The following is a 26,519-nucleotide window of genomic DNA, read 5'->3' as shown; positions in this document are numbered from 1 at the left end:
AGCTTTTTAAGAACTAAGTACCTACTTACATACATATTTCGGTTTGTCTGGCGGTTTGTATTCATCTCTTTTTTCCCTCCCTTTTATCAAGAGAGAGAGAGAGAGCGATAGAAAAAAGAGATAGAGAGAGAGAGAGAGAGAGAGAGAGAGATGAAGAGACTTAGCGTCAGAAAAGCACCGGTCTCTTATCACAATTTCTTATTCGTCACGTTGCTTGTTATCAGTCAGGCAGGGAAATTGCGTTGAAAATATCGGTTTAGGCTATTTTGAACGATTTTCTAACCAGTCTAAAATCTCCAGATTACTCTGCGAATCGCCCAGGTGTTAGAGAGGAGCTAGTGCGAAATCTACTTGTCTATTTGTTTGTGAACTAACCTAGGTCTGGAGTAACTTTATTTTCGAATTTCTTGAACCTTCACTGAATTTGGTAAGTACCTTTCAACTTATGGGGTTCACTGGATTAAAACGATTGCTATAGTCTTCTGACTAAATCTATTAGGGTACCAACTCTCCTCTTGTTCATTTCTTGTAATCATCCCTCACCTATAATCATCTTACTAGCAGGTTACCCGCCCTACGGAAAATTGATCGGAATTCCAGATCGGTTTCGGTTTAGATTTTGGCAAAATCCTCTCTATCGCACAAAGTGTTTAAAACGTCAAAGTGTTTAAAACATATTCGGAAATTATTAAAAATTTAAAACCGAATTTCAGATTTCTGGGTGTTGTGATGGTTCTGTGGAGATAGTATAATATAATTATTAATATGTGGCTATAAAGCTGAGTTTATTAATAGTGTATAAAGATACGTCGATCGATGGTCAATCGACACGACGTCGACTAAAACCGTACATTTCCTTAACAACATACATAGATTCACCTCTTATTATTATTACACAATTGGATCAAACTTTATTTACAGATGGTAACAAAAAGTACCTATATACATATAAATACAAAATAAAGTTTGATCAAGGGTGGGGTTAATGCCTATGGCATTCTCTACCACCCCACCCTTGATGTACAGAGCTATCCTGTTTTCCTTCTCTCTTAAATTTCGGGACGATGAGCCTATGAAAAATCAAAGGCTTACTTTACATTATATATTATTACATTGAAATGGGGGGGACTTTTTAACGAAATTCCTGTGTGCGCAGTCCAGAAGGTATGTACCGTACAACAGCGACAGGTTCATTTCAAAGGGTTAAATATATTCTGTACTAAAGCTCTATCAAGGTATCAAGTTAAGTTGAGTTGAGAATATAGGTACAGAAACAGAAGTAGGTAATACCTATCTATACCTACCATTACCTACCTACCGATCTCAGGTTAAGTACCTCTCAATCTTCGTCTGGTTACTAGTAAGTTGGCTCAACTTGAACTTTTTAAAGTCAACTGAAACTTTATAGTCATCTGAAACTTTGAACACTCAAGACACCTGCTTGTATGTGACCTTTTTAATTTATTTAATTATTTTTATTTATTGAATTCTTTTATTTATTTATTCCTTGATTTATTTATTTTTATACCAAGAGTGTATTTTATTCTTATTTTTTTAAGGTTATTTTTTCGAAAAAATTGAAGATTTCAACCAAAACTGTGAAACTTTTCTCAAAAGTTCCAAAGTTTTTACTAAGATAAAACCATTTGTAATTCCTGTCGTTCAGAAAGAAGGACGTTTTTCTTTTCTTCTCAAGATTTATTCCACGCCAAATCAAGAGTAAGTACCAACAGAATGTCTTTAGATAATAGAAAGTAAAAAAGGTTTGTTAGAGGGAACTGTAACAACGGAGGTTTTATCGTCCCGAAATCGAAGAGAGAGGGAAGGACATCAGGATAATAATAATAATAATAATAGTGCTTATTTATACTGCTCGCATAGGACTGAAAAGTCCCTTTACTCCAGCAGTAGGCGTACTATTATTGTGGTCAAATTCTCAAATTATATTGAGGATAAAATTCCATACCTCGGCTGGGATTGAACCCACGGCCGTGGTCAAATTCTCAATTTTTATTGAGGATAAAATTCCATACCTCGGCTGGGATTGAACCCACGCCCTCCTGTTTACCAGGCGAGCGCCTTGACCACTACACCACCGAGGATAGGAGAATGCTCCAAATTTTTGGATTCCATCCCAGAGTAAAGGATCAAAATTTCAGCCCGAGGGGGCCCCTCGCCTCCCCTAAGTGCGGCCCTGCTACCTCTAATGTAAATCTATTAATCTAATAGATTTAATCTATCTAGGTCCCAGCTTACTCAAGTTTCAGTTTTAGCATATGGTGGATGGTGGATTGTATGCAAATTGCGAATTGTAACAGATAGATCTTAGATCGACATGGCGCAAGCCACAGAGTTTTGTATTGAGGTCAAATAGAATTGCCAATAATAGTGGGTACATTGAACTGTAGAACTCGCTTAGAGCACCTGGCGGGCCCCCAAAAGTTTGATGGGGTCTTTTTAGAGGATCATTCCAGTGGGACATAGGGAGATGGGGGTCATTCGAGCAGAATAAACAAAAAAATTCTTCCTTCCCCTTTTCGCTTCTCTCTCTCCCTCCCCATTCCAATGTTCCCTCGGATCCGTCTCCCCTATCTCTTCTCTCTCTCTCTCTCTCTCACTTATCTCTATCCTTACTTCCCCTTTTCGCTTCTCTCTCTCCCTCCCCATTCCATATTCCCTCAGATCCTTCTCCTCTCTCTCTCTCTCTCTCTCTCTCTCTCTCTCTCTCTCTCATATTCTCCCCTCCCCCCTCTCTCTCTCTCTCTCTCTCTCTCTCTCTCTCTCTCTCATATTCTACCCTCCCCCTCCCTCTCAGTACACCATATTTTATTCTCCTCCCCTCTCTCTCCCCCTCATCTGTCATTTTCTTCCTCTCCCTTCAGTCTCTCTCTCTCTATCCCCCTCCCCTCTCTCATCTTCTCCCCCCCCATCTTTCAGTTCAGATACATAATAATAATAATAGTGCTTATTTATACTGCTCGCCTAGGACTGTAAAGTCCCTTTACTCCAGCAGTAGGCTACTACTATTATTGTGGTCAAATTTACAAAATCAAAGGGTGGAAAGAAAGGGGGGAAAACAGGGGGAAATAGAAAAAAAAGAAGGAATAAAGAGGAATTTGTTGAAAAAGAGAGGAGGGAGGGTCTGGGAAGAGTAGGGGAAAGAAAAGGGGAATAGTAGAGAAGAAAGAGAGAGGAAGAAAGAGAAGAAGAAGAAGAGGGGTCGACGGGGTCGACTATGTGTGGGCACATCTTAATAGCACCTAAGGATAGCAAATTAATCTTTCCTCTTTTCGCCTTCCAGTGAAGATGCTCCAATTCGAAAGCGTCTCCAACGAGACCGAAACCGGGAAGCTCCTCCGGTCCAAATTCACCTGCTCCTTCCTCCTCCTCCTCCTCCTTTTTCTTCTCCTCCTCCTCCTTAGTCCCCGAAGACAGCAAATTAATCTCTCCTCTTTTCACCTTTCCAGTGAAGATGCTCCAATTCGAAAGCGTCTCAGACGAGACCGAAATCGGGAAGCTCCTTCGGTCCAAATTCACCTGCTCCTTCCGCACCGGGTACGTGCGGTGTAAGGGGGTGTGTATGCCAGAGTACTATGTGAACTTTGCCGAGGACATCATCAACATGGACGTCAGAGATGATGATGTGTGGGTGTGCAGCTTCCCCAAAACCGGTGAGTTTCAGTACAAACCGGTGAATCTGGTGATCTATGGTTCCAGACTATTAGACTAGACAACGAGAGAAAAAAATCACCGAGATGGAACTGTAACTGTTTAAGGTCTTATCGTCCCGAAATCGAAGAGAGAAGGAAGACAGGATAGGAAAAAGCCAGCCGTTCCGAGAACGAACCTTATCCGTTCAGGATAAGGTTCCGTTCAGGATAAGGTTCGCTTACAAGATAGACGCGCTCCCCTCCAAGCTAAGTAGTCTGTGAACGCCCATGGCGAACTTTATCCAAAACAGATAAGGTTCGTTCTCGCAATGGTAGGTTAGTTTCTCCTATTCTATCTTCCTTTTTTCTTCGATTTCGGGACTATAAAACGATCTATTTTACTAGCCCGATTACCCGAGAAAAAGATCGTCTTTATCAGAAAGAAAGTTGTGACTTTGCCGAGAAATGAATAGCTCACTCCTAAAGGGGATTCAGCTAAAAAAATTCCCCGTGGAAGTCGAACCTAGGTCCTCCGGTTTTGAGAATCTCCTAACCACTCGGCCAAAGAGAATAAATTGCAATTAGGATGCATCGATTCAGGATCCTGAAGACAAAGAACTGTGGTCATTCTTAAGATTTGAGATGCACTGAGCCAAAAATGCAATCTTTTTTTCTTGCCAATATTGTAAGAAGTCAATATTTTATTTATTTTTCCTCCTCGTTCAGGATCTTTTTGATTTCCTAGTTGGCACCGTAAAGGCTCATCTTCACAACTTCACAGAACACCAATAGCTTGGTTGGTAGATAAAAGATGAAATGTCTTAATATACTCGTAAGAGTATGCAATATAGGTATTTTATATGATGACGTCAGGGTGTAAATATTTAGGTAATAAAATAATCAGGGTGTTTCATAAAAAAACTCATGATTGTTAAAACAGGGTGGTTAAAGCGCGCTCAACCAAATTTTGATTCTTTATTGGTTCACTGTAGAATATTCACTTGTTAAAGCTTGGTTAATTTTTGAGTGTCCTTTTATGAATGATGAAAAGTGATCTCACAATTTTCACTCCGTTTGGCTAATGACCAATTGAGTTTAAACTCCGTTTAAGTGTATCTCCAATTAAATGTAAATGCAGTTTCTTTGTGTTATTTATTATGTCACAACTTTGGTGCTCACTGCAGCATTGTAGGATTTTCCCAATATCTCAATAATCCTAAAATCCAATGTTTACCTACCATGCTGGCACCGGTCGCTATGCGCATTTATATGCCATAGCTACTCATTTTCCTCACGAGGCTGAGTGGGCCCCGAAACAGCCAGTCACGGAATCAATCATTTGCATGATACAAAATTTCTTGCCCCCGCCGGGAATCGAACCCGGGTCTCCCGCGTGCAAGGCGAGCGCAGTGACCACTAAGCCATGGGAGCTGACATTTGAAGTCTAAAATAGGACGTGTACTTTATTAATCCTTTATGCATGTAAAAAAAAAAAAAAAAAAAAAAAAAAAAAAAAAAAAAAAAAACACATACATTCGACATACCACCTAGCTAGAAGATCGTTGGTTTTGCATCAGGTCAGATGAGATGTTGTATTAATACCGGATACAACCAGTTAACCTGTAAAGATAAAGATTTAGGAAAGATCATCACTACCCTACCGATGCGGGCCAAACCTCGCGGCGCCATAATGTGCGTAACGCCCACCCAAATTACAAAGGAATACATTAACCAATGCGTACATCTGGCTCTAAGAATCACTTACCACTAAGGGTGAGCCACTTATCAATTAAAAGGTAACTTGCTATTGGTTAATATCTGTCATTATCAGAGTTGAAATCATATGCAACGACTGAGTAAATCGAATTATTCATGTCCAGAAGTATGCTAATGATCTCGTAATGTCAGTAGTACATCAGCTAAGATAAGGATAATAGTAAATCATTTACTTTTAAACAAAAGGAGAGTCTCGAAGGGTTGGATTCACAACCCCCCCCTTTTTTTTTTTTTTTTTTTTTTTTTTTGTCAAAACAAGTTTTTAGGATTTTTTAATTGTGTTGAGCATAAATGCTTGTCAGAAATGCCTTTTCTTGCTTAATACACTACGCTAAAATTTCATGACTTGACTTGGACTCGAACCACCAACCTCCAAATCCAGAGTTCACCGTGGTAACCACTACAGCACTGGAAGTAACTCTATACACGTAATAATGCTTGTAATTGAAGTACTTACTTATTCTATTAGTGTGGAACTGTAGGCCCACAAGGTCTTTTTTTTAACCGATTGACATTGAAATGTCTTTTTTTTGCCTGGTGTCTTGTTTTGTTGCTGATGGCAGCAATTTTGCTGATTGTTCGTCCATAATTGAATGAGAAAAAACGCACTAATAGCAAAAAAAAAAAATAGTACCTATACCACCTCCTACTTACTTATTTTGTCACTAGGAATAAGGTACCCATATCTAAGGTATAAGTTAGGTCATAAGTGCTAATTGAGATTGTCTACCTACTTACGGCCCTTGGCTAGGGGGCTAGGTTGTTTACTTGGTCTTTTTGCCAGCCTAGTTAGCTTAGTTGGTAGGATAAAATCCGCCCGGGCGGATTTTATCCTACCAACTAAGCTGATGGGATAATGTTCGTTCTCGGAACGGCTGGGTTTCTCCTATCCTGTCTTCCTTCTCTCTTCGGTTTCGGGACGATAAGACCATAGCAGTTACAGTTCCCTCTGTCAAACCTCTTAAAAAAATAAAAAATAAAAAAAAAAACTTTCTTGACTTGGCGGGGCGAAGCGCTCCTTATTATATAACAGTACCTAAAGAAAGTAACTTGATCTTCCCTCTTTTCGCCTCCCGGTGAAGATGCTCCAAAGCGTCTCTGACGACTTGGCGGGGCGAAGCGCTAATTAAAATGCTACTATTCTTCCTCCTTCTCAGGAACCACATGGACTCAAGAGATGGTCTGGTGTATTGCTAATGATTTGGACTTCGAGGCAGCCAAGGAGATTTTGCCAGCAAGATTCCCGTTCCTTGAGTAAGTATCAAACTCAGAGATCTTTAACCCTTTGCTGACCGATGTAAACTACAACCGTTTACGTTCTCTGTAACGAACGCCTAAACCTCGATAAAAAAAAGAGAGTTTGACAGAGGGAAGTGTAACTGCTATAGGGTCTTATCGTTCCGAAATCGAAGAGAGAAGGAAGACATTATAGGAGAAAGCCAGCCGTTCCGAGAACGAACATTATCCCTTCAGGATAAAATCCGCCCCGGGCGGGAATCAAACCCGCGGCCTAGCGCTTACAAGGCAGACGCGATACCAACCAAGTTAACTAGGCTGGCAAAAACAAACGACAACTTTCTGACCGCCCTATATCTTTGACGTTTCCAGGTTGACCCCACTGTTCGACTATCGTAACAATCCCAATTTGGACGCCCCAGACTTTGAAGAGAACTCGGTTGTCCATATTCAAAACCTCAAAGGTCGTCGATTCATCAAGGCCCACTTGCCGTTCAAACTGCTCCCCAAGAAGCTGCAGAGTGGAACCACCAACGCGAAGGTTTGTTGAGAAAAGAAATCCTATGAGAGAAATTTTGTCTTAGTGATCTTGATATTGTAATGAAGAAAGCGAGGTTGGCCTCTTAAATCGAAAGGCAAAGTCTTGTCTTGTCTTGTCTTGTCTTCATCTTGATGGAAGGCTGGAAGGATGGATGGAAAGAAGATACAATTTATTCGAAAGGCAAAGGTTCGAATCCGTATAGATAGGTATATAAATTATTGTGTCGTCGAAAGCACCAGGTCAAGGAGGGTAGATATACCCTGACAACCTTTTTGATCGACGGGGTCGACTATGTGTGGGCACATCTTAATAGCACCTAAGGATAACAAATTAATCTCCCCTCTTTTCACCTTCCCTTCCAGTGAAGATGCTCCAATTCGAAAGCGTCTCTGACGAGACCGAAATCCGAAAGCTTCTTCGGTCCAAATTCACCTGCTCCTTCCTCCTCCTCCTCCTCCTCCTCCTCCTCTTCCTCCTCCTCCTCCTCTTCCTCCTCCTTCTCCTCCTCCTCTTCCTTGAAAAAAAAAGTTGTCACTGCGGTTCAAACGCTGGAAGATAGAGCGCACCACGTTCTATTCAAAAAACCGTTTTACGCAAAAAGGGCAAAAAATTCATATTTCCCTTTTTGCACCCAGCTCCTCAATTTCTCAAATGGTTACCCTTCCGGAGAAGAACCAGTGGATCCATTGGAAACTGGTGTACTGAGCACATTCCAGGGAGCAGGGGCCCCCTTAATTATTCTAAATCGCAATTTTAAATACTCATTATTATAGGTATCTATCTAGCTATTTAACTTTGCCTAAGAATTGCATGTTGCATGCTGCAGATAGCATGAAAATATCTAATTTAGGATATTAGAATATATGATAAAATAAATAAAAATACCTACAATCTTACACCTAGACAGTAATTTCCAACCAGCGGCCATTAATTTGACCATTTTTGTGGCTCTTAGGGGGGGGGGCTCCTCGGACTTAGTTTTTGCTCTTTTACTATGGGGTGGACTCCAATAACGGAGCATTCACCCCCCATCCCCTCTAGAAAATCCTGCATACGGGTCTGCTCCCCTGTGTATGTGGCCCGCGAAGTACCTGCCAATGTAGCATGTGGCCCGTGTACACATGGAAGTTGGAAATCCCTGACCTATGAAGATGCCTACTAAAATCGTGGCACGTCAATGTAGATTACATTGCAGGATTGTACTTAATACTTGTTTACTGCAAGTTATATGTAGTAGATCGACATCGATCAATGTCCGTCGGTAAGTAGGTAAGTACCTACATTATAGGCAATAGGGTAAACCCAGGGTGTCCTAAAATGGTAATGGTAGTATGATTACTCTTATTGGGATGAACAGGGTACAAGAACAAGAATCTAGACACGAATGATGAAAATCTCTTTTTTTTTGAGAGAGAGAGATTTGATAGAGGGAAATGTAACAGCTAGGGTCTTATCGTCCCGAAAACGAAGAGAGAAGGAAGTCAGGATAGGAGAAAGCCAGCCGTTCTGGGAACGAACCATATCCCTTCAGGATAAAATCCGCCCCGGGCGGGAATCGAACCCGCGGCCTAGCGCTTACAAGGCAGACGCGCTACCAACCAAGTTAACTAGGCTGGCAAAAACAAACTTGACAACTTTCTGACTGCCTTATCTTTGACGTTTCCAGGTTGACCCCACTGTTCGACTATCGTAACAATCCCAATTTGGACGCCCCAGACTTTGAAGAGAACTCGGTTGTCCACATTCAAAACCTCAAAGGTCGTCGATTCATCAAGGCCCACTTGCCGTTCAAACTGCTGCCCAAGAAGCTGCAGAGTGGAACCACCAACGCGAAGGTTTGTTGAGAAAAGAAATCCTGTGAGAGAAATTTTGTCTTAGTGATCTTGATATTGTAATGAAGAAAGCGAGGTTGACCTCTTAAATCGAAAGGCAAAGTCTTGTCTTGTCTTCATCTTGATGGAAGGCTGGAAGGATGGATGGGAAGAAGATACAATTTATTCGAAAGGCAAAGGTTTGAATCCGCACCAGAGGGTATGTATAAAACTTTACCCTTAGGCCAGCCACTCATTACCTGACAGGTCCGCCTGTCAGGTCTACCTGACACCTGATGAGCACAGCACACTATCAGGCGGACCTTGGTCATGGTCAGGTGTATCTGTCAGGTCTACCTGGTATTGTAATGAGGCAAGCAAGGTTGGCCTCTTAAATCGAAAGGCAAAGTCTTGTCTTGTCTTCATCTTGATGGAAGGCTGGAAGGATGGATGGAAAGAAGATACAATTTATTCGAAAGGCAAAGGTTCGAATCCGCACCAGAAGGTATTGAACTTTACCCTTAGGCCAGCAACTCACTACCAGGTAGACCTGACAGGTACCTACACCTGATCCGGTCTACCAGATAACTGATGAGTACAGCACGCTATCAGGCGGACCTTGGTCAGGTGTATCTGTCAGGTCTACCTGATAGAATATAGAATAGAATATACCTTGTTTATCCTGCCAGAATGAGATTGAAAAGTACCTTTATTCCCGCAGTCTAAACAAGGTCTTATATATTTCATGGGTAGAGTTTACAAATTGTTGGTTTGAGTGCCGGTTTGCTACACCAGCCTCGTGAGCTTGGAGGGCAGCGCACCTGCCTTGTAAGCGTGAGGTTGCGGGTTCGATCCCCAGGAAAATATCTCAGCCACTGACCTTGACTTTGTGACCTTGAGTTTTTTGACCTTGACTTTGTGACCTTGAGTTTTTGACCTTGACTTTGTCACGTGTTTCAGATAATATATGTGACCAGGAATCCCAAGGACACGTGTGTCTCCTACTATCATCATTGTCACCTTATGGAAGGATATAGGGGCGACTTTGACGATTTCCTGAAGTTATTCCTCAATGATGCAGGTAATTTTTCCGCTAGGCTGGCTTTAGCCAGACTTTTCCCCCAGCCAGACTCATTTTTTACACCAATACTAATAAAAAAATTCCTTTTCCCACAGGATCTGGGCAGTATCATCACCCAAGTGGCCACCCATCTGGACAAATCCCTCACCGACGACCAAGTGGTAAGTGTTACCTTTTTTTTGTCCTGCCCTACCTAGGCAGGTAGGATCTGTCAGGTTCTACCAATCTGAACGAATGGAAGGAGCCCTTATGGCTATAGGTGTGCTATCGTACCTTAGGTGTAGGGGCATCTGAGGCTTAGGTACCTATAGGGGCAAACAGCCCTAAAAGTTGCATTAAGATTCTACTAATCGAAGCGATGCTACAATGACAAATTGGAGAACTGCGACACATTTTCAGGGAATTGATGTGATATGAGCTGTGGAAATGAACTTCGGAAGAGAGGAAATCGTCTCAGGAAAATACGACGAAAGTAGATTGTAAGAGGTGGTCAGGTTCTCCTGTTCTATCCTCCTTTCCTCTTCGATTTTGGGACAATAAGACGATCTATTTTATTAGCCGGATTACCGGAGAAAAAAGATCGTCTTTATCATAAAGAAAGTTGTGACTTTGCCGAGAAATGAATAGCTCACCCCTAAAGGGGATTTAGCTAAAAATTTCCCACAGCACCTCAGCTTTGAGAGCATGAAATCCAACCCGGCCACCAACTATGAATTCGCCATCGATTTCAACAAAGAGAACAAACTCATCGACGACAAGTTCTGCGCAGGAAAGTTCATGCGCAGTGGTCAAGTGGGCGGCTGGAAGGCGGTGATGACGCCGGAAATTGCCGAACAGTTAAAAAAATTCCCCGTGGCAAGTCGAACCTAGGTCCTCTGGTTTTGAGAATCTCCTAACCACTCGGCCACAGAGAATTGCAATAAAATTAGGATGCATCCATTCAGAATCCTGAAGACAGAGAACTGTGGTCATCCCTAAGATTTGAGATGCACTGAGCCAAAAATGCAATCTTTTTTCTTGCCAATATTGTAAGAAGTCATTATTTTATTTATTTTTCCTCCTCGTTCAGGATCTTTTTGATTTCCTAGTTGGCACCGTAAAGGCTCATCTTCACAACTTCACAGAACACCAATAGCTTGGTTGGTATTAGATAAAAGATGAAATGTCTTAATATACTTGTAAGAGTATGCAATATAGGTATTTTATATGATGACATCAGGGTGTAAATATTAAGTAATAAAATAATCAGGGTGTTTCATAAAAAAAAACTCATGATTGTTAATGTTAAAACAGGGTGGTTAAAGTGCGCTCAACCAAATTTTGATTCTTTATTGGTTCACTGTAGAATATTCACTTGTTAAAGCTTGGTTAATTTTTGAGTGTCCTTTTATGAATGATGAAAAGTGATCTCACAATTTTCACTCCGTTTGGCTAATGACCAATTGAGTTTAAACTCCGTTTAAGTGTATCTCCAATTAAATGTAAATGCAGTTTCTTTGTGTTATTTATTATGTCACAACTTTGGTGCTCACTGCAGCATTGTAGGATTTTCCCAATATCTCAATAATCCTAAAATCCAATGTTACCTACCATTCTGGCCACCGGGTCACTATGCGCATTTATATGTCATAGCTACTCATTTTCCTCACGAGGCTGAGTGGGCCCCGCAACAGCCAGTCACGGTATCAACCATTTGCATGTATGCGCATTTATACATAGGTATGTCATAGCTACTCATTTTCCTCACGAGGCTGAGTGGGCCCCCCAAACAGCCACAGTCACGGAATCAATCATTTGCATGATACAAATTTCTTGACCCCGCCGGGAATCGAACCCGGGTCTCCCGCGTGCACCGGAAATTGTCGAACAGTTTGACCCCTGGACCCGAACTAAGACGAAGGGAAGCGATTTTTCGTTCTGAGATGTGAGAAGATCACAGGGTTGGGCTTACCAAGCTGAGTTAACACGTCGGGACAACAGGACCACACTTTGAGATAATCAATTAATCAATGATCGAAGTTAATTCACCAATCAGAATGCAGAATTTTAAACTGTGATTAAAAATAGTACACGTCAGCCTAGTTAGCTTGGAGAGCAGCGCGTCTGCCTTGTAAGCTAGTCGCGGGTTTAATTCCCACCCGGGGCGGATTACTCTCCGATTGGTTGATTAACTTTAATCATAGATTATCTTGAAGTGTGGGACCGGCCCTTAGCCTGTAGTTCGACCAAGTTACTTTAACTCAAGTTAGCTTGATCCTGTGCTAACTAGAGTTGGTAAGTTCCGACTTTATAGTGTAATGCGTATTCAAAGGCAGATGCACTGTGAATTTGCTTTTTTGGCCCCACCTTCAATTGCGATAGTCTTTCAGTATTAGATTTAAACAATAAGCAATCCGATTAGATTAAGTAATCCTAGAGTTAAAGTTGAACCGAATATTCAAACTGTGATTGTGGTCGAGGACATTGGTTTTCTTGACGTTTGCAAAACTACTTTTTCGCTCGATGTATCCTTGATATTTCAATGGTCCGCCGAACCATTTGGTCCGGTGCAGTCTTGTCTACCTATGATATGGATTCTCATGAAAAAAAAAAAAAAAAAAAAAATAGATTTAAAGATTTAAACAATAAGCAATCCGATTAGATTAAGTTTAGTAATCCTAGAGTTAAAGTTGAACCGAATTCAAACTGTGATTGTGGTCGAGGACATTGGTTTTCTTGACGTTTGCAAAACTACCATTTCGCTCGATGTATCCTTGATATTTCAATGGTCCGGTGCAGTCTTGTCTACCTATGATATGGATTCTCATGAAAAAAAAAGAAAAAAAAAAAGATAAAAATAAGCTTTGTCCTAAAGACAACTTTTTATTACAAAAAATATACTTAGGAGTAAAAATATACCTACAAGTGACAGCAGTTAAATCTGCTGATCTTGCTGATCGATCTCTAAGCAGAGACTCGGTCAGCACGGCAGTCTTTTCCCTACCATTTACAAAAAATATACTTAGGAGTAAAAATATACCTACATCTTTGGTGCTTTACCCATGTATTATTCCTATAATTATTGTCAATTATTATAATTAGTTAAATTTACATAATTATATACCTAAAATTAAACATATCTTATTCCTACTTATAAATCTTATAATCGTATATTAAAGTCCAATTATTTTATGTACCTACAATATTTAGTTACCTATACTTTGGTGATTTTCTTTTCCTTGCAATGTATATTTCTCAAAATCTCAAATTATAGAATGCCTCGATGTAAACTACAATTGGGCTTGACGACACAATATAACTGCTTTTATCTGTATGACTGACTTATCGACAATGCCAGGAGTGTAAGGGCGTGTCCAAACATAGTCGACCGAGTCGATCGTCGACTGAAACCGTACAGCACTATCTCGACAACATAGATTCACCTCTTCACCTCGTCAATTGACGGGGTCAACTATGTGTGAACACACAGCTTTAGGGTTTATTATGTTTTACCATGCCAGCCTAGTTAGCTTAGTTGGTAGTGCGTCTGCCTTGTAAGCGCTAGGCCGCGGGTTCGATTCCCGCCCGGGGCGGATTTGCAAAGGAATTGATAATAATTATGTCCGCTACTCACGCCCAGTCTAAGTGACAGGCCTAGGTCGGTCTGGCTGAGAAATATCGAGACGGGCGTTTGTCGATTCCCCCGAATTTTTGATTTGTTTCTATTTCCGGTGTTCTATTCCCCCGATGAAATATTTGGGTAGCCATGGACTGGATGTTCTATTCCACCGATCTTGTGTGTACAGGTATAAAATTAGAGTATGTCGGGGGTGTGTACAGGTATAAAATAAATTAGAGTATGATCTTGTGTGTACAGGTATAAAATCGGGGGCATTGAATGCTGTCCATCGAGACCTATGTCTCTCAGATGGGCTAACAAAACCTAGATCAGTCTGACACATCTTGAGACCCCGGTCTCTCGGACGCTAGACGGTCTGAGACCTAGGTCTCAACATTATTCCGCCATTCACGTTCCGACTGCCTGACAGACCGACGCGACGCTCAGACTGTCAGATCTAGATCAGTCAGACGATCTAAGTGTGAGTGGCTGCCCTGAATCCCTTATCCAGTCTCAGCTTTAACCATCAGAACTAAGTCCGCTGCCGGCCAGTCCTTCGCTGACAGATTCATCAAACTTCCGGATAAGTTCCGGACTCATCTGGTTCTTATAATCCCCCACGACTCCCTTCCGGAGGAAAGTATCTCCGGAGTTTCTCTTATCCGGTCTCATCTTTAACCATCAAAGCTGAGTCCACTGCTCTCTCCCTATCATACTTCCAATCTGTCTCTATCTCCCTCTCTCATATTCTCCCCTCCCCCCTCTCCCTCAGTTCAGATACACCATATTTATTCTCCTTCCCTCTCTCTCTCTCTCCCTCATCTACCTACTTCCTCCCTCTCTCTCTCTCCAATCTTCTTCCCCTCTCTCATATTCTCCCCTCCCCTCTCTCTCAGTTCAGATAACCATATGGGTGACCTTGAGTTTCAATTTACATAGCATACCCGATTTGTTTGTTTTAAATTAAATATTGGGTTCTTCATTTGTACTATTCCCTACCTCTTCTGGTACTCGAACCTGGAAACTCCCGGATACCTACCAGTCAATTTTAACCAACATCAACCAGTCGGGAAGCTTGTTAATGTCTTTTGTAATACTGTAAAGTTTTCTTTAGGAAGTTTTTTTGATAGAGGAAACTGTAAAAACAGAGGTCTTATTATCCGGAATACCATGAAAGAAGGAAAGGATAGGAGTAAGCCAGTCGATCCCAGAACAAACCTTAACAGCTGTTTGGACTTTTAGAGTAATGCTCGCCTCAGGTGGGATCTAACTCGCGACCTAGCGCTTACAAGGCTCCCGAAGTCATAACAGAGAAGTTTCGGGACCAAGAAAGAAGAGCGGGGAGTTTTCTTTAGCGGGTTGAGCGGCCAGGAATGGTGCCACAGAAGGGCGAAACACCATACCCTCCACACAATGCTGGAGAAGTCATAAAGATTTTTCCTCCTCATAAAAAAAAAGCGCTTACAAGGCAGACGAGCTAGCAATCCATAAGCTAACTTGAGCCGTATTTTATTCTGTGCTTTTTTTGAGTCATCATATTTCTCTTTGGGCTAGTTTGAACGTAATGGCGCCACCACATTTGCTGCCAGTCCAAACTAGTCCAAAGAGAACTTTCGTATGATGACTCAAAAAAGTCACATAATAAAACACAGCTTCGGCTGTCGTTATTCGACTGAATCACCGAAAGTGGCAACCTTTTGTCTTCTGAGCACCGAAGAGGGGAACACTCCACTCAGCTCAGATGTCATTTCTGCCTGAGCTAAATGAGAGAGGAAGAGCATTTCTGATTCTCTATATCGCTTTCAACTGTTATCTGTAATCAGTTCTACCAAGTTCATGGAACAGTTTGCATTTCGTGGAAATTAAATGCTTTGATAACACAAAAAGTATACTACTCAACATAGCATTTCTTTGATACTTACCTTCTACTTAATAAGTGCTTACTTTTCTTAGCCTTTCGTGGAAATAAATGAAATAATATCTAATTATACCTACTTATTACATAAATTCCATAAATTCCTATTATTTTTTAATCAGTTAACTAAGAGCATTTCTGATTCTCTATATCGCTTTCAACTGTTATCTGTAATCAGTTCTACCTAGTTCACGGAACGGCTTGCATTTCGTGGAAATTAAATGCTTTGATAACACAAAAAGTATACTACATAATCAACATAGCATTTCTTTGATACTTAATAATTATACCTACTTAATATGTGCTTACTTTTCTAGCCTTTCGTGGAAATAAATGAAATAATATCTAATTATACCTACTTATTACATAAATTCCATACATTCCTATTATTTTTTAATCAGTGTTAACTATATACGTGCGAACAGTCGAATAATCGGTAGGTACCCAAATTGATCGTTGGAAAATAATAATTGAATCAGTTATTTATTATTATTTTATTTTTTACTTTTTTACTTTCTATTTCCAAAGTATTTTTTACTTATTTTAGGGTATAAGAACAAGAACACCCAAATAATAAGCATCATTCAATAGGATAAGGAAAGTCGTGTGATGTTCACACCAGATTTTTTGATAGAGGAAACTGTAAGAACAGAGGTCTTATTTGTCCGGAATACCATGAAAGAAGGAAAGGATAAGAGAAGCCAGTCAATCCCAGAACAAACCTTAACTGTTTGAACTTTTAGAGTAATGCTCGCCTCAGGTGGGATCTAACTCGCGACCTAGCGCTCCCGAAGTCATAACAGAAAAGTTCCGGGACCAAGAAAGAAGAGCGGGGAGTTTTTTTAGCGGGTTGAGCGGCCAGGAATGGTGCCACAGAAGGGCGAAACACCATACCCTCCACACTCCACACAATGCTGGAGAAGTCATAAAGATTTTTCCTCCTCATAAAAAAAGCGCTTACAAGGCAGACGAGCTAGCAATCCATAAGCTAACTTGAGCCATATTTTATTCTGTGACTTTTTTTGAGTCATCATATTTCTCTTTGGGTTAGTTTGGACGTTAATGGCGCCACCACACTCGCTGCCAGTCCAAACTAGTCCAAAGAGAACTTTCGTATGATGACTCAAAAAAAGTCACATAATAAAACACAGCTTCGGCTGTCGTTATTCGACTGAATCACCGAAAGTAGCAACCTTTTGTCTTCTGAGCACCGAAGAGGGGAACACTCCACTCAGCTCAGATGTCATTTCTGCCCGAGCTAAATGAGAGAGGAAGAGCATTCAAATTTCTTGACCCCGCCGGGAATCGAACCCGGGTCTCCCGCGTGCAAGGCGAGCGCAGTGACCACTACGCCATGGGAGCTGACCTGTAACTGCTTAATCGTCCCGAAATCGAAGAGAGAAGGAAGACAGGATAGGAGAAAGCCAGCCGTTCCGAGAACGAACCTTATCCGTTCAGCCGTTCCGAGAACGAACCTTATCCGTTCAGGATAAGGTTCGTGCAAGAATCGCACCCTTGACTTAGCGCTTACAAGATAGACGCGCTCCCCTCCAAGCTAAGTAGTCTGTGAACGCCCATGGCGAACTTTATCCAAAACAGATAAGGTTCGTTCTCGCAATTTTAAGTTTCTCCTATTCTATCTTCCTTTTTTCTTCGATTTCGGGACGTGGAAAGAAGATACAATTTATTCGAAAGGCAAAGGTTTGAATCCGCACCAGAGGGTATGTATAAAACTTTACCCTTAGGCCAGCCACTTATTACCAGGTAGGTCTACCTGGTACCTGGCTGGCTACCATACCAGGACAGGCGGACCTGTCAGGTCTACCTGACACCTGATGAGCACAGCACACTATCAGGCGGACCTTGGTCATGGTCAGGTGTATCTGTCAGTTCTACCTGATAGAATATAGAATAGAATAGAATATTCCTTGTTTATCCTGCCAGAATGAGTACCTTTACTCCCGCAGTCTAAACAAGGTCTTCTATATTTCATGGGTAGAGTTTACAAATTGTTGGTTTGAGTGCCGGTTTGCTACACCAGCCTCGTGAGCTTAAAGGGCAGCGCACCTGCCTTGTAAGCGTGAGGTTGCGGGTTCGATCCCCAGGAAAATATCTCGACCACTGACCTTGACTTTGTCACGTGTTTCAGATAATATATGTGACCAGGAATCCCAAGGACACGTGTGTCTCGTATTATCATCATTGTCACCTTATGGAAGGATATAGGGGCGACTTTGACGATTTCCTGAAGTTGTTCCTCAATGATGCAGGTAAGTGTTACCTTTTTTTTTTCAGCCCTACCTTATCTGAACGATTGGTAAGAACCCTCATGGCTAGGTGTGCTATCGTACTTATGTGTAGGGGCAAACAGCCCTAAAAGTTGGATTAAGATTCTACTAATCGAAGTGGCTACGCCAGCCAAGCAAATTAACTCCCCTCTTTTCGCCTTTCCAGTGAAGATGCTCCAATTCGAAAGCGTCTCAGACGAGACCGAAACCGGAAAGCTCCTACGGTCCAAATTCACCTGCTCCTTCCTCCTCCTCCTCCTCCTTCTCCTCCTCTTCCTTCTCCTTCTCCTCCTCCTCTTCCTTAGTACCTAGAGATAGCAAATTAATCTCCCCTCTTTTCACCTTTCCAGTGAAGATGCTCCAATTCGAAAGCGTCTCAGACGAGACCGAAATCCGAAAGCTCTTCCGGTCCAAATTCACCTGCTCCTTCCTCCTCCTTCTCCTCCTCCTCTTCCTCCTCCTTCTCCTCCTCCTCTTCCTCCTCCTTCTCCTCGTCCTCCTCTTCCTTAGTACCTAGAGATAGCAAATTAATCTCCCCTCTTTTCGCCTTTCCAGTGAAGATGCTCCAATTCGAAAGCGTCTCGGACGAGACCGAAATCGGGAAGCTCCTCCGGTCCAAATTCACCTGCTCCTTCCGCACCGGGTACGTGCGGTGTAAGGGGGTGTGTATGCCGGAGTACTATGTGAACTTTGCCGAGGATATCATCAACATGGACGTCAGAGATGATGATGTGTGGGTGTGCAGCTTCCCCAAAACCGGTGAGTTTTAGTACAAACCGGTGAATCTGGTGATCTATGGTTCCAGACTATTAGACTAGACAACGAGAGAAAAAATCACCGAGATGGAACTGTAACTGCTTAATGTAATGTAATGTAAATGCAGTTTCTTTGTGTTATTATGTCACAACTTTGGTGCTCACTGCAGCATTGTAGGATTTTCCCAATATCTCAATAATCCTAAAATCCAATGTTTACCTACCATGCTGGCACCGGTCGCTATGCGCATTTATATGCCATAGCTACTCATTTTCCTCACGAGGCTGAGTGGGCCCCGAAACAGCCAGTCACGGAATCAATCATTTGCATGATACAAAATTTCTTGCCCCCGCCGGGAATCGAACCCGGGTCTCCCACGTGCAAGGTGAGCGCAGTGATCACTACGCCATGGGAGTTGACGTTCTACCCGATATCGAAACTACAAAAATAAGGTCAGGTAATTTTATCCATCAGTGGATAATAAATTCACGTCCCTCCTATCCGGGGGTAAAATTTTATAATTTGTTCTTCATCATGATCAGGTTACAAATAATTTCTCCTTACATACAGCTGTCACCATGTCATTCTCCGATATTTTTTTGATAAATGATGTCTCGGTCCCCTTCGCCCCCCGCGTATCCACTTTGCCCCTCCTCGGCCCTATTTTTCGAAATTTCGTTTTGTCTCTCTTTTTCGTCCTCGCCAGGGAAAATTGATGATCGGAATGTCAGTGGAATTCTGAAAACAAGGGGCATCTGAATAGTGTGAGGGGTTTAGAGGGGTCTAGGATTTAGGGCGATAGGGACCTAGGGGTTTAGGGGGTTGAGGGATCTAGGGGTTAGGGACTTAGAGCAGCCAGAGGAGACAAGGGCTATGAATATAAAACAGACACGGGGGATTTTCTATCTCTACAGGGTGCATCAGAATGATTGATTTCCTCTCAGTCATTCAGTGTGTCACAAAAGTAAGAGATTTTTGAAAGCTGCCTGAAAAATTTACTTTTTTTTTACTTTCTATTTTTTATTTTAATCAGAGAGTTCCTGGAGGCCAAATTCCCAAAATCACATGAAGTTCCCATGACCTTTTTTCTAAAGCTGGTCGACTACCAATTGGGTCCCGGGCTTACTACCAATTGGGTCCCATATACCTGTAATGACTTGGATGAAATAAATAAGAGTTTTAATTTTTAACAATAAGTATTACAACGTTCGTTTTTCTGTTGTTCACAAGTAGGAGAAATGATTCTGCTTTATTCGTACTTAGTCCATCATAAATTTCCGAGATTTTTCAATACAGTCACCAAAATTTTCGGTACTTATTCAGAAGCTACGACAGTGAAAAAGAAAGCTCCTTTTTGTGTTTAACTTAACCCTATAATAACACTGGTCACTGCTCTAATTGTGAAAACTCCTTTTTGCATTATTTAACCTAACTCTATAATAACACTGGTCACTGCTCATTTGTGCCAGTTCTTTTGGTAGCGATCACTCTAAAGTTTTAGACTAGGAAGATTCAGTCAGCTCTAAGAACATAGTGCTTGTGATAGACCCAATTGGTACTTAGACCCTCTCAAACCCGGACCCAATTGGTAACAAAAAACAGGTTTTGGGACCGAATTGGTTTCCTCCCTATATGACATACCTAGCTAGAAGATGGGTTTGATCAGGAACAGATGAGATGTTGGGTATGATCTCTTGACCCCGCCGGGAATCGAACCCGGGTCTCCCGCGTGCAAGGCGAGCGCAGTGACCACTACGCCATGGGAGCTGACCCTGTGTATATCCATATCCACATACCCTCTTCAAAAGATGGCTCCGATGAAGCACATAAAGATGGCAATATACATGACATACCTACCTAGCTATAGAAGACGGGTTTGATCAGGTACAGATGAGATGTTGGGTATATACCGGATACAACCAGGTACCTAAAGATAAGATTTTAGGAAGATACCTACCCTACCGGATGCGGCCAAACCTGCGGCCAAATGTGGCGTAAGCCACCAAACAAGTGCATACCTAATGCCTGACCTAACCAAGAACTGATCTAATGAAGCACTTGTCAAACAAGGACTTGTTTTGGCAAACATTCAGAGTCCAACTCTTATGCAAATGACAACCAAATGAATTCCATATCCTATGATCTCATAATTGTCAGAGTACCTTACTAATAATAATCAGTAAATCATTTACCTACAAAAGGAAAATCTGCATTTCAAACATTGGAATAAAAAATGCAAATGTGCCTAAAGATAAGATTTTAGGAAGATACCTACCCTACCGGATGCGGCCAAACCTGCGGCCAAATGTGGCGTAAGCCACCAAACAAGTGCGTACCTAATACCTGACCTAACCAAGATCTGATCTAATGAAGCACTTGTCAAACAAGGACTTGTTTTGGCAAACATTCAGAGTCCAACTCTTATGCAAATGACAACCTATGAATTCCATATCCTATGATCTCATTAATGTCAGAGTACCTTACTAATAATAATCAGTAAATTATTTACAAAAGGAAAATCTGCATTTCAAACATTGGAATAAAAAATGCAAATGTAAAACTCATGAAAATAATAAATGTAGGTAGGTAACTTATGAACATCTATTGGTTTTGAATGCAAATGAACCAATATTACACCTTGAGTACTTACCTGGTTCATGAATAGTAGGTATTACCTACCTACATACCTATTGGACATTTTTAACCAACATCAACACGGGTACCAGTCAATTTTAACCAACATCAACACGGGTACCAGTCAATTTTAACCAACATCAACACGGGTACGATGATGACTAAAAAAAGTCACACAACTCATGAAAATAATAAATGTAGGTAGGTAACTTATGAACATCTATTGGTTTTGAATGCAAATGAACCAATATTACACCTTGAGTACCTATACCTATACCTGGTTCATGAATAGTAGGTACCTACTTACCTACATACATAGGTACCTATTGGACATGCAGTAGGTACCTAGTTCATGAATTGGTACCTAAAGGGAAATTACTTATGACCGGATCCTCAAAGTGAGTTTAAAGACCGTTTGGGGCCCCGTAGAGTTTTTTTTCCCCCGAGTGAATTCTACAGCTCATACAATGGAGCAGTTGCAAATAGGTAAAAATTATAAATAAATGATCGATTCCTATGTAAAAAGTTGTGAAAAATCCAAAATCTGAGGTCAAAACTCCGAATTCAGTAGGTACCTAGTTCATGAATTGGTACCTAAAGGGAAATTACTTATGACCGGATCCTCAAAGTGAGTTTAAAGACCGTTTGGGACCCCGGAGAGTCTTTTTTCTCGAGTGAATTCTACAGCTCATACAATTCTACAATTTTCTCAAGATGTGTTGTAAGTTAAGTGCGTTCTACTGTTAATCCATTTTCTTCCGTCATTTGTGGTTTTCCCTCTACAACTACCTGAAAATGGCTACTTTCTGTGTGGCGTTTAATATCTCTAAGTAGCGAGGTCAAACTTTCTTGAGCCAGCCTAGTTAGCTTAGTTGGTAGTGTGTCGGCCTTGTACAAATTTCTTGACCCCGCCGGGAATCGAACCCGGGTCTCCCGCGTGCAAGGCGAGCGCAGTGACCACTACGTCATGGGAGCTGACCCTGTGTATATCGATATCCATATCCACATACCCTCTTCAAAAGATGGCTCCGATGAAGCACATAAAGATGGCAGTATATACATGACATACCTACCTAGAAGACGGGTTTGATCAGGTACAGATGACATGTTGGGTATGTATACCGGATACAACCAGGTACCTAAAGATAAGATTTCAGGAAGATACCTACCCTACCGGATGCGGCCAAACCTGCGGCCAAATGTGGCGTAAGCCACCAAACAAGTACATACCTAATACCTGACCTAACCAAGAACTGATCTAATGAAGCACTTGTCAAACAAGGACTTCTTTTGGCAAACAGTCAGATTCCAACTCATTATGTAAATGACAACCTAATTCCATATCCTATGATCTCATAAATATCAGAGTACCTTACTAATAATAATCAGTAAATTATTTACAAAAGGGAAATCTGCATTTCAAACATTGGAATAAAAAATGCAAATGTAAAACTCATGAAAATAATAAATGTAGGTAGGTATAACTTATGAACATCTATTGGTTTTGAATGCAAATGAACCAATATTACACCTCGAGTACCTACCTACCTGGTTCATGAATAGTAGGTACTTACTTATTGGACATTCAGTAGGTACCTACCTAGTTCATGAATTGGTACCTAAAGGGAAATTACTTATGACCGGATCCTCAAAGTGAGTTTAAAGACCGTTTGGGGCCCCGTAGAGTTTTTTTCCCGAGTGAATTCTACAGCTCATACCAATTCTACAATTTTCTCAAGATGTGCTGTAAGTTAAGTGCGTTCTACTGTTAATCCATTTTCTTCCGTCATTTGTGGTTTTCCCTCTACAACTACCTGAAAATGGCTACTTTCTGTGTGGCGTTTAATGTCTCTAGTAGCGATAGTGAGGTCAAACTTTCTTGACTTGGCGGGGCGAAGCGCTCCTTATTATAACAGTACCTAAAGAAAGTAAATTGATCTTCCCTCTTCTCGCCTTCCAGTGAAGATGCTCCAAAGCGTCTCTGACGACTTGGCGGGGCGAAGCGCTAATTAAAATGCTACTATTCTTCCTCCTTCGAAACTCATCGACGACAAGTTCTGCGCAGGAAAGTTCATGCGCAGTGGTCAAGTGGGCGGCTGGAAGGCGGTGATGACGCCGGAAATTGCCGAACAGTTTGACGCCTGGACCCGAACTAAGACGAAGGGAAGCGATTTTTCGTTCTGAGATGTGAGATGATCACAGGGTTGGGCTTACACGTCGGGCCAACAGGACCACACTTTGAGATAATCAATGATTGAAGTTAATTCACCAATCAGAATGCAGAATTTTAAACTGTGATTAAATTTTCGCCTTCCAGTGAGGATGCTCCAAAGCGTCTCTGACGACTTGGCGGGGCGAAGCGCTCCTTATTATTTAACAGTACCTAAAGAAAGTAAATTGATCTTCTCTCTTTTCGCCTTCCAGTGAAGATGCTCCAAAGCGTCTCTGACGACTTGGCGGGGCGAAGCGCTAATTAAAATGCTGCTATTCTTCCTCCTTCTCAGGAACCACATGGACTCAAGAGATGGTCTGGTGTATTGCTAACGATTTGGACTTTGAGGCAGCCAAGGAGATTTTGCCAGCAAGATTCCCGTTCCTTGAGTAAGTATCGAACTCAGAGATCTTTAACCCTTTGCTGACCGATGTAAACTACAACCGTTTACGTTCTCTATAACGAACGCCTAAACCACGATAAAAAAAAGAGTTTGACAGAGGGAAGTGTAACTGCTATAGGGTCTTATCGTTCCGAAATCGAAGAGAGAAGTAAGACAGGATAGGAGAAAGCCAGCCATTCCGAGAACAAACCTTATCCCTTCAGGATAAAAGACCATAGCAGTTACAGTTCCCTCTGTCAAACCTCTAAAAAAAAAAAGAAGAAGAAGAAGAAGTGGCTACAACGACAAATTGGAGAACTGCGACACATTTTCAGGGAATCGATGTGATAATGTGATATGAGCTGTGGGAATGAACTTCGGAAGAGGGGAAATCGTCTCAGGAAAATACGACAAAAGTAGATTATAAGAGCACAGAATAGAATTTACTGCTGGAATAGGACTGAAAAGTCCCTTTACCTGCGCAGTCTTTGTACCTACTTCCTAAAAGTTGTTGTTTTCAAATGCTCGGAGTTGACTATTAGGTCATTTTCCCTAGATCCGATTGGCCGACTATTTTACCTCCGGATAAGAATTTTGCATTGGGACGCATCATGCTGTTTGAGCAACACTGATCTACATTACTTCCTAAAAGTAATGTAGATCAGTGTTGCTTTCTTTCTAAAATCACCCAACACTCAACGTTTTCAATATTCTGTTTGGTTTTCAGTCTGTTTCGCCCCGTACTGGGATCACGTGCTGGAATTCTGGGCAGTAGCCAAGAAACGCGACAATGTTCTCTTTATCAAATATGAGGACATGAAGAAGGTAAGCGAATAATAATTAATCATCCTGAAAGGAAATTTAGGGCACCCATCAGGAAACACGCTCGATCCTTTTAACCTCAGTGGCTCTCAATCAGCCCTAACTAGAGGGTGATTCCTTTGGGCTGACATTTGGTTTTGACTACAAATTTTACTGGTGTGGCTGCCCTTCGCACTCAACATTGGCTATTTCTTTAGCAAAGCGACCGTACTGGGATCACGTGCTGGAATTCTGGGCAGTAGCCAAGAAACGCGACAATGTTCTCTTTATCAAATATGAGGACATGAAGAAGGCAAGCGAAAAATTAATCATCCTTAGAGGAAATTTAGGGCACCCATCAGGAAACACGCTCGATCCTTTTAACCTCAGTGGCTCTCAATCAGCCCTAACTAGAGGGTGATTGCTTTGGGCTGACATTTGGTTTTGGCTACAAATTTTACTGGTGTGGCTGCCCTTCGCACTCAAAATTGGCTATTTCTTTAGCAAAGCGAAAGTCAGGCTTGTCCCCCGGCCGGACTTTTTTTTCAAGAGGTTTGACAGAGGGAACTGTAACTGCTAAGGTCTTATCGTCCCGAAAACGAAGAGAGAAGGAAGTCAGGATAGGAGAAAGCTAGCCGTTCCGAGAAGGAACATTATCCTTTCAAGAGGTTTGACAGAGGGAACTGTAACTGCTAAGGTCTTATCGTCCCGAAAACGAAGAGAGAAGGAAGTCAGGATAGGAGAAAGTCAGCCGTTCCGAGAACGAACATTATCTCATCAGGATAAAATCCGCTCCGGACGGGAATCGAACCCGCGACCTAGCGCTTACAAGGCAGACGCTCTACCAACCAAGCTAACTAGGCTGTCTTCAGCCAGACTTTTCCCCCAGCCAGACTCATTTTTTACACCAATACTAATAAAAAATTCCTTTTCCCACAGGATCTGGGCAGTATCATCACCCAAGTGGCCACCCATCTGGACAAATCCCTCACCGACGACCAAGTGGACATCCTCAAGCAGCACCTCAGCTTTGAGAGTATGAAATCCAACCCGGCCACCAACTATGAATTCGCCATCGATTTCAACAAAGAGAACAAACTCATCGACGACAAGTTCTGCGCAGGAAAGTTCATGCGCAGTGGTCAAGTGGGCGGCTGGAAGGCGGTGATGACGCCGGAAATTGTCGAACAGTTTGACCCCTGGACCCGAACTAAGACGAAGGGAAGCGATTTTTCGTTCTGAGATGTGAGATGATCACAGGGTTGGGCTTACACGTCGGGCCAACAGGACCACACTTTGAGATAATCAATGATTGAAGTTAATTCACCAATCAGAATGCAGAATTTTAAACTGTGATTAAAAATAGTACAGGTCAGCCTAGTTAGCTTGGAGAGCAGCGCGTCTGCCTTGTAAGCTAGTCGCGGGTTTAATTCCCACCCGGGGTGGATTACTCTCCGATTGGTTAATTAACTTTAATCATAGATTATCTTAAAGTGTGGGACCGGCCCTTAGCCTGTAGTTCGACCAAGTTACTTTAACTCAAGTTAGCTTGATCCTGTGCTAACTAGAGTTGGTAAGTTCCGACTTTATAGTGTAATGCGTATTCAAAGGCAGATGCACTGTGAATTTGCTTTTTTGGCCCCACCTTCAATTGCGATAGTCTTTCAGTATTAGATTTAAAGATTTAAACAATAAGCAATCCGATTAGATTAAGTTTAGTAATCCTAGAGTTAAAGTTGAACCGAATTCAAACTGTGATTGTGGTCGAGGACATTGGTTTTCTTGACGTTTGCAAAACTACCATTTCGCTCGATGTATCCTTGATATTTCAATGGTCC

At 41.8% G+C, this 26,519-nt stretch overlaps 2 protein-coding genes and 1 long non-coding RNA gene across 3 annotated transcripts; 2 read left to right on the top strand and 1 right to left on the bottom strand.

Moving 5' to 3' along the window:
• The first annotated feature begins 210 nt into the window (after window positions 1-210).
• LOC103517636 (estrogen sulfotransferase-like) lies at window positions 211-26,519 on the top strand. Its single transcript, XM_026829658.1, has 7 exons — window positions 211-427; window positions 3,468-3,671; window positions 6,584-6,680; window positions 7,035-7,203; window positions 9,975-10,095; window positions 24,608-24,705; window positions 25,621-26,519. The coding sequence occupies exons 2-7, from the start codon at window positions 3,473-3,475 to the stop codon at window positions 25,921-25,923; spliced, it is 987 nt and encodes a 328-aa protein (XP_026685459.1). The 5' UTR covers window positions 211-427; window positions 3,468-3,472; the 3' UTR covers window positions 25,924-26,519.
• Window positions 12,004-13,076, bottom strand: LOC113470895. Its single transcript, XR_003393792.1, has 2 exons — window positions 12,884-13,076; window positions 12,004-12,657 (listed from the first exon to the last, which is right to left on the bottom strand). It is a non-coding gene; the product is annotated as an uncharacterized LOC113470895 (long non-coding RNA).
• On the top strand, window positions 15,821-24,074 carry LOC103517635 (sulfotransferase 1C4-like). The gene is made up of 3 exons (XM_008482675.3): window positions 15,821-16,044; window positions 18,452-18,655; window positions 23,791-24,074. Exons 2-3 carry the CDS (start codon window positions 18,457-18,459, stop codon window positions 23,889-23,891), a joined length of 300 nt encoding a protein of 99 aa, XP_008480897.1. The 5' UTR covers window positions 15,821-16,044; window positions 18,452-18,456; the 3' UTR covers window positions 23,892-24,074.

The sequence above is a fragment of the Diaphorina citri genome, unplaced genomic scaffold (genome assembly GCF_000475195.1).
Source record: "Diaphorina citri unplaced genomic scaffold, Diaci psyllid genome assembly version 1.1 scaffold1914, whole genome shotgun sequence".
Classification (NCBI taxonomy): domain Eukaryota; kingdom Metazoa; phylum Arthropoda; class Insecta; order Hemiptera; family Psyllidae; genus Diaphorina; species Diaphorina citri.
Note: the sequence above shows the minus strand (reverse complement) of the source record. Positions and strands in the feature narration are given on the sequence as shown.

Excerpts from the sequence above, each read along its gene's own strand:
- LOC103517636 (XM_026829658.1), top strand. The coding sequence starts at position 3,473 with ATGCTCCAATTCGAAAGCGTCTCAGACGAGACCGAAATCGGGAAGCTC. Across the intron at positions 10,096-24,607 it reads GTTATTCCTCAATGATGCAG|TCTGTTTCGCCCCGTACTGG; the intron begins GTAATTTTTCCG and ends TTTGGTTTTCAG. Across the intron at positions 24,706-25,620 it reads AATATGAGGACATGAAGAAG|GATCTGGGCAGTATCATCAC; the intron begins GTAAGCGAATAA and ends CTTTTCCCACAG.
- LOC103517635 (XM_008482675.3), top strand. The coding sequence starts at position 18,457 with ATGCTCCAATTCGAAAGCGTCTCGGACGAGACCGAAATCGGGAAGCTC. Across the intron at positions 18,656-23,790 it reads GTGCAGCTTCCCCAAAACCG|GAACCACATGGACTCAAGAG; the intron begins GTGAGTTTTAGT and ends CCTCCTTCTCAG.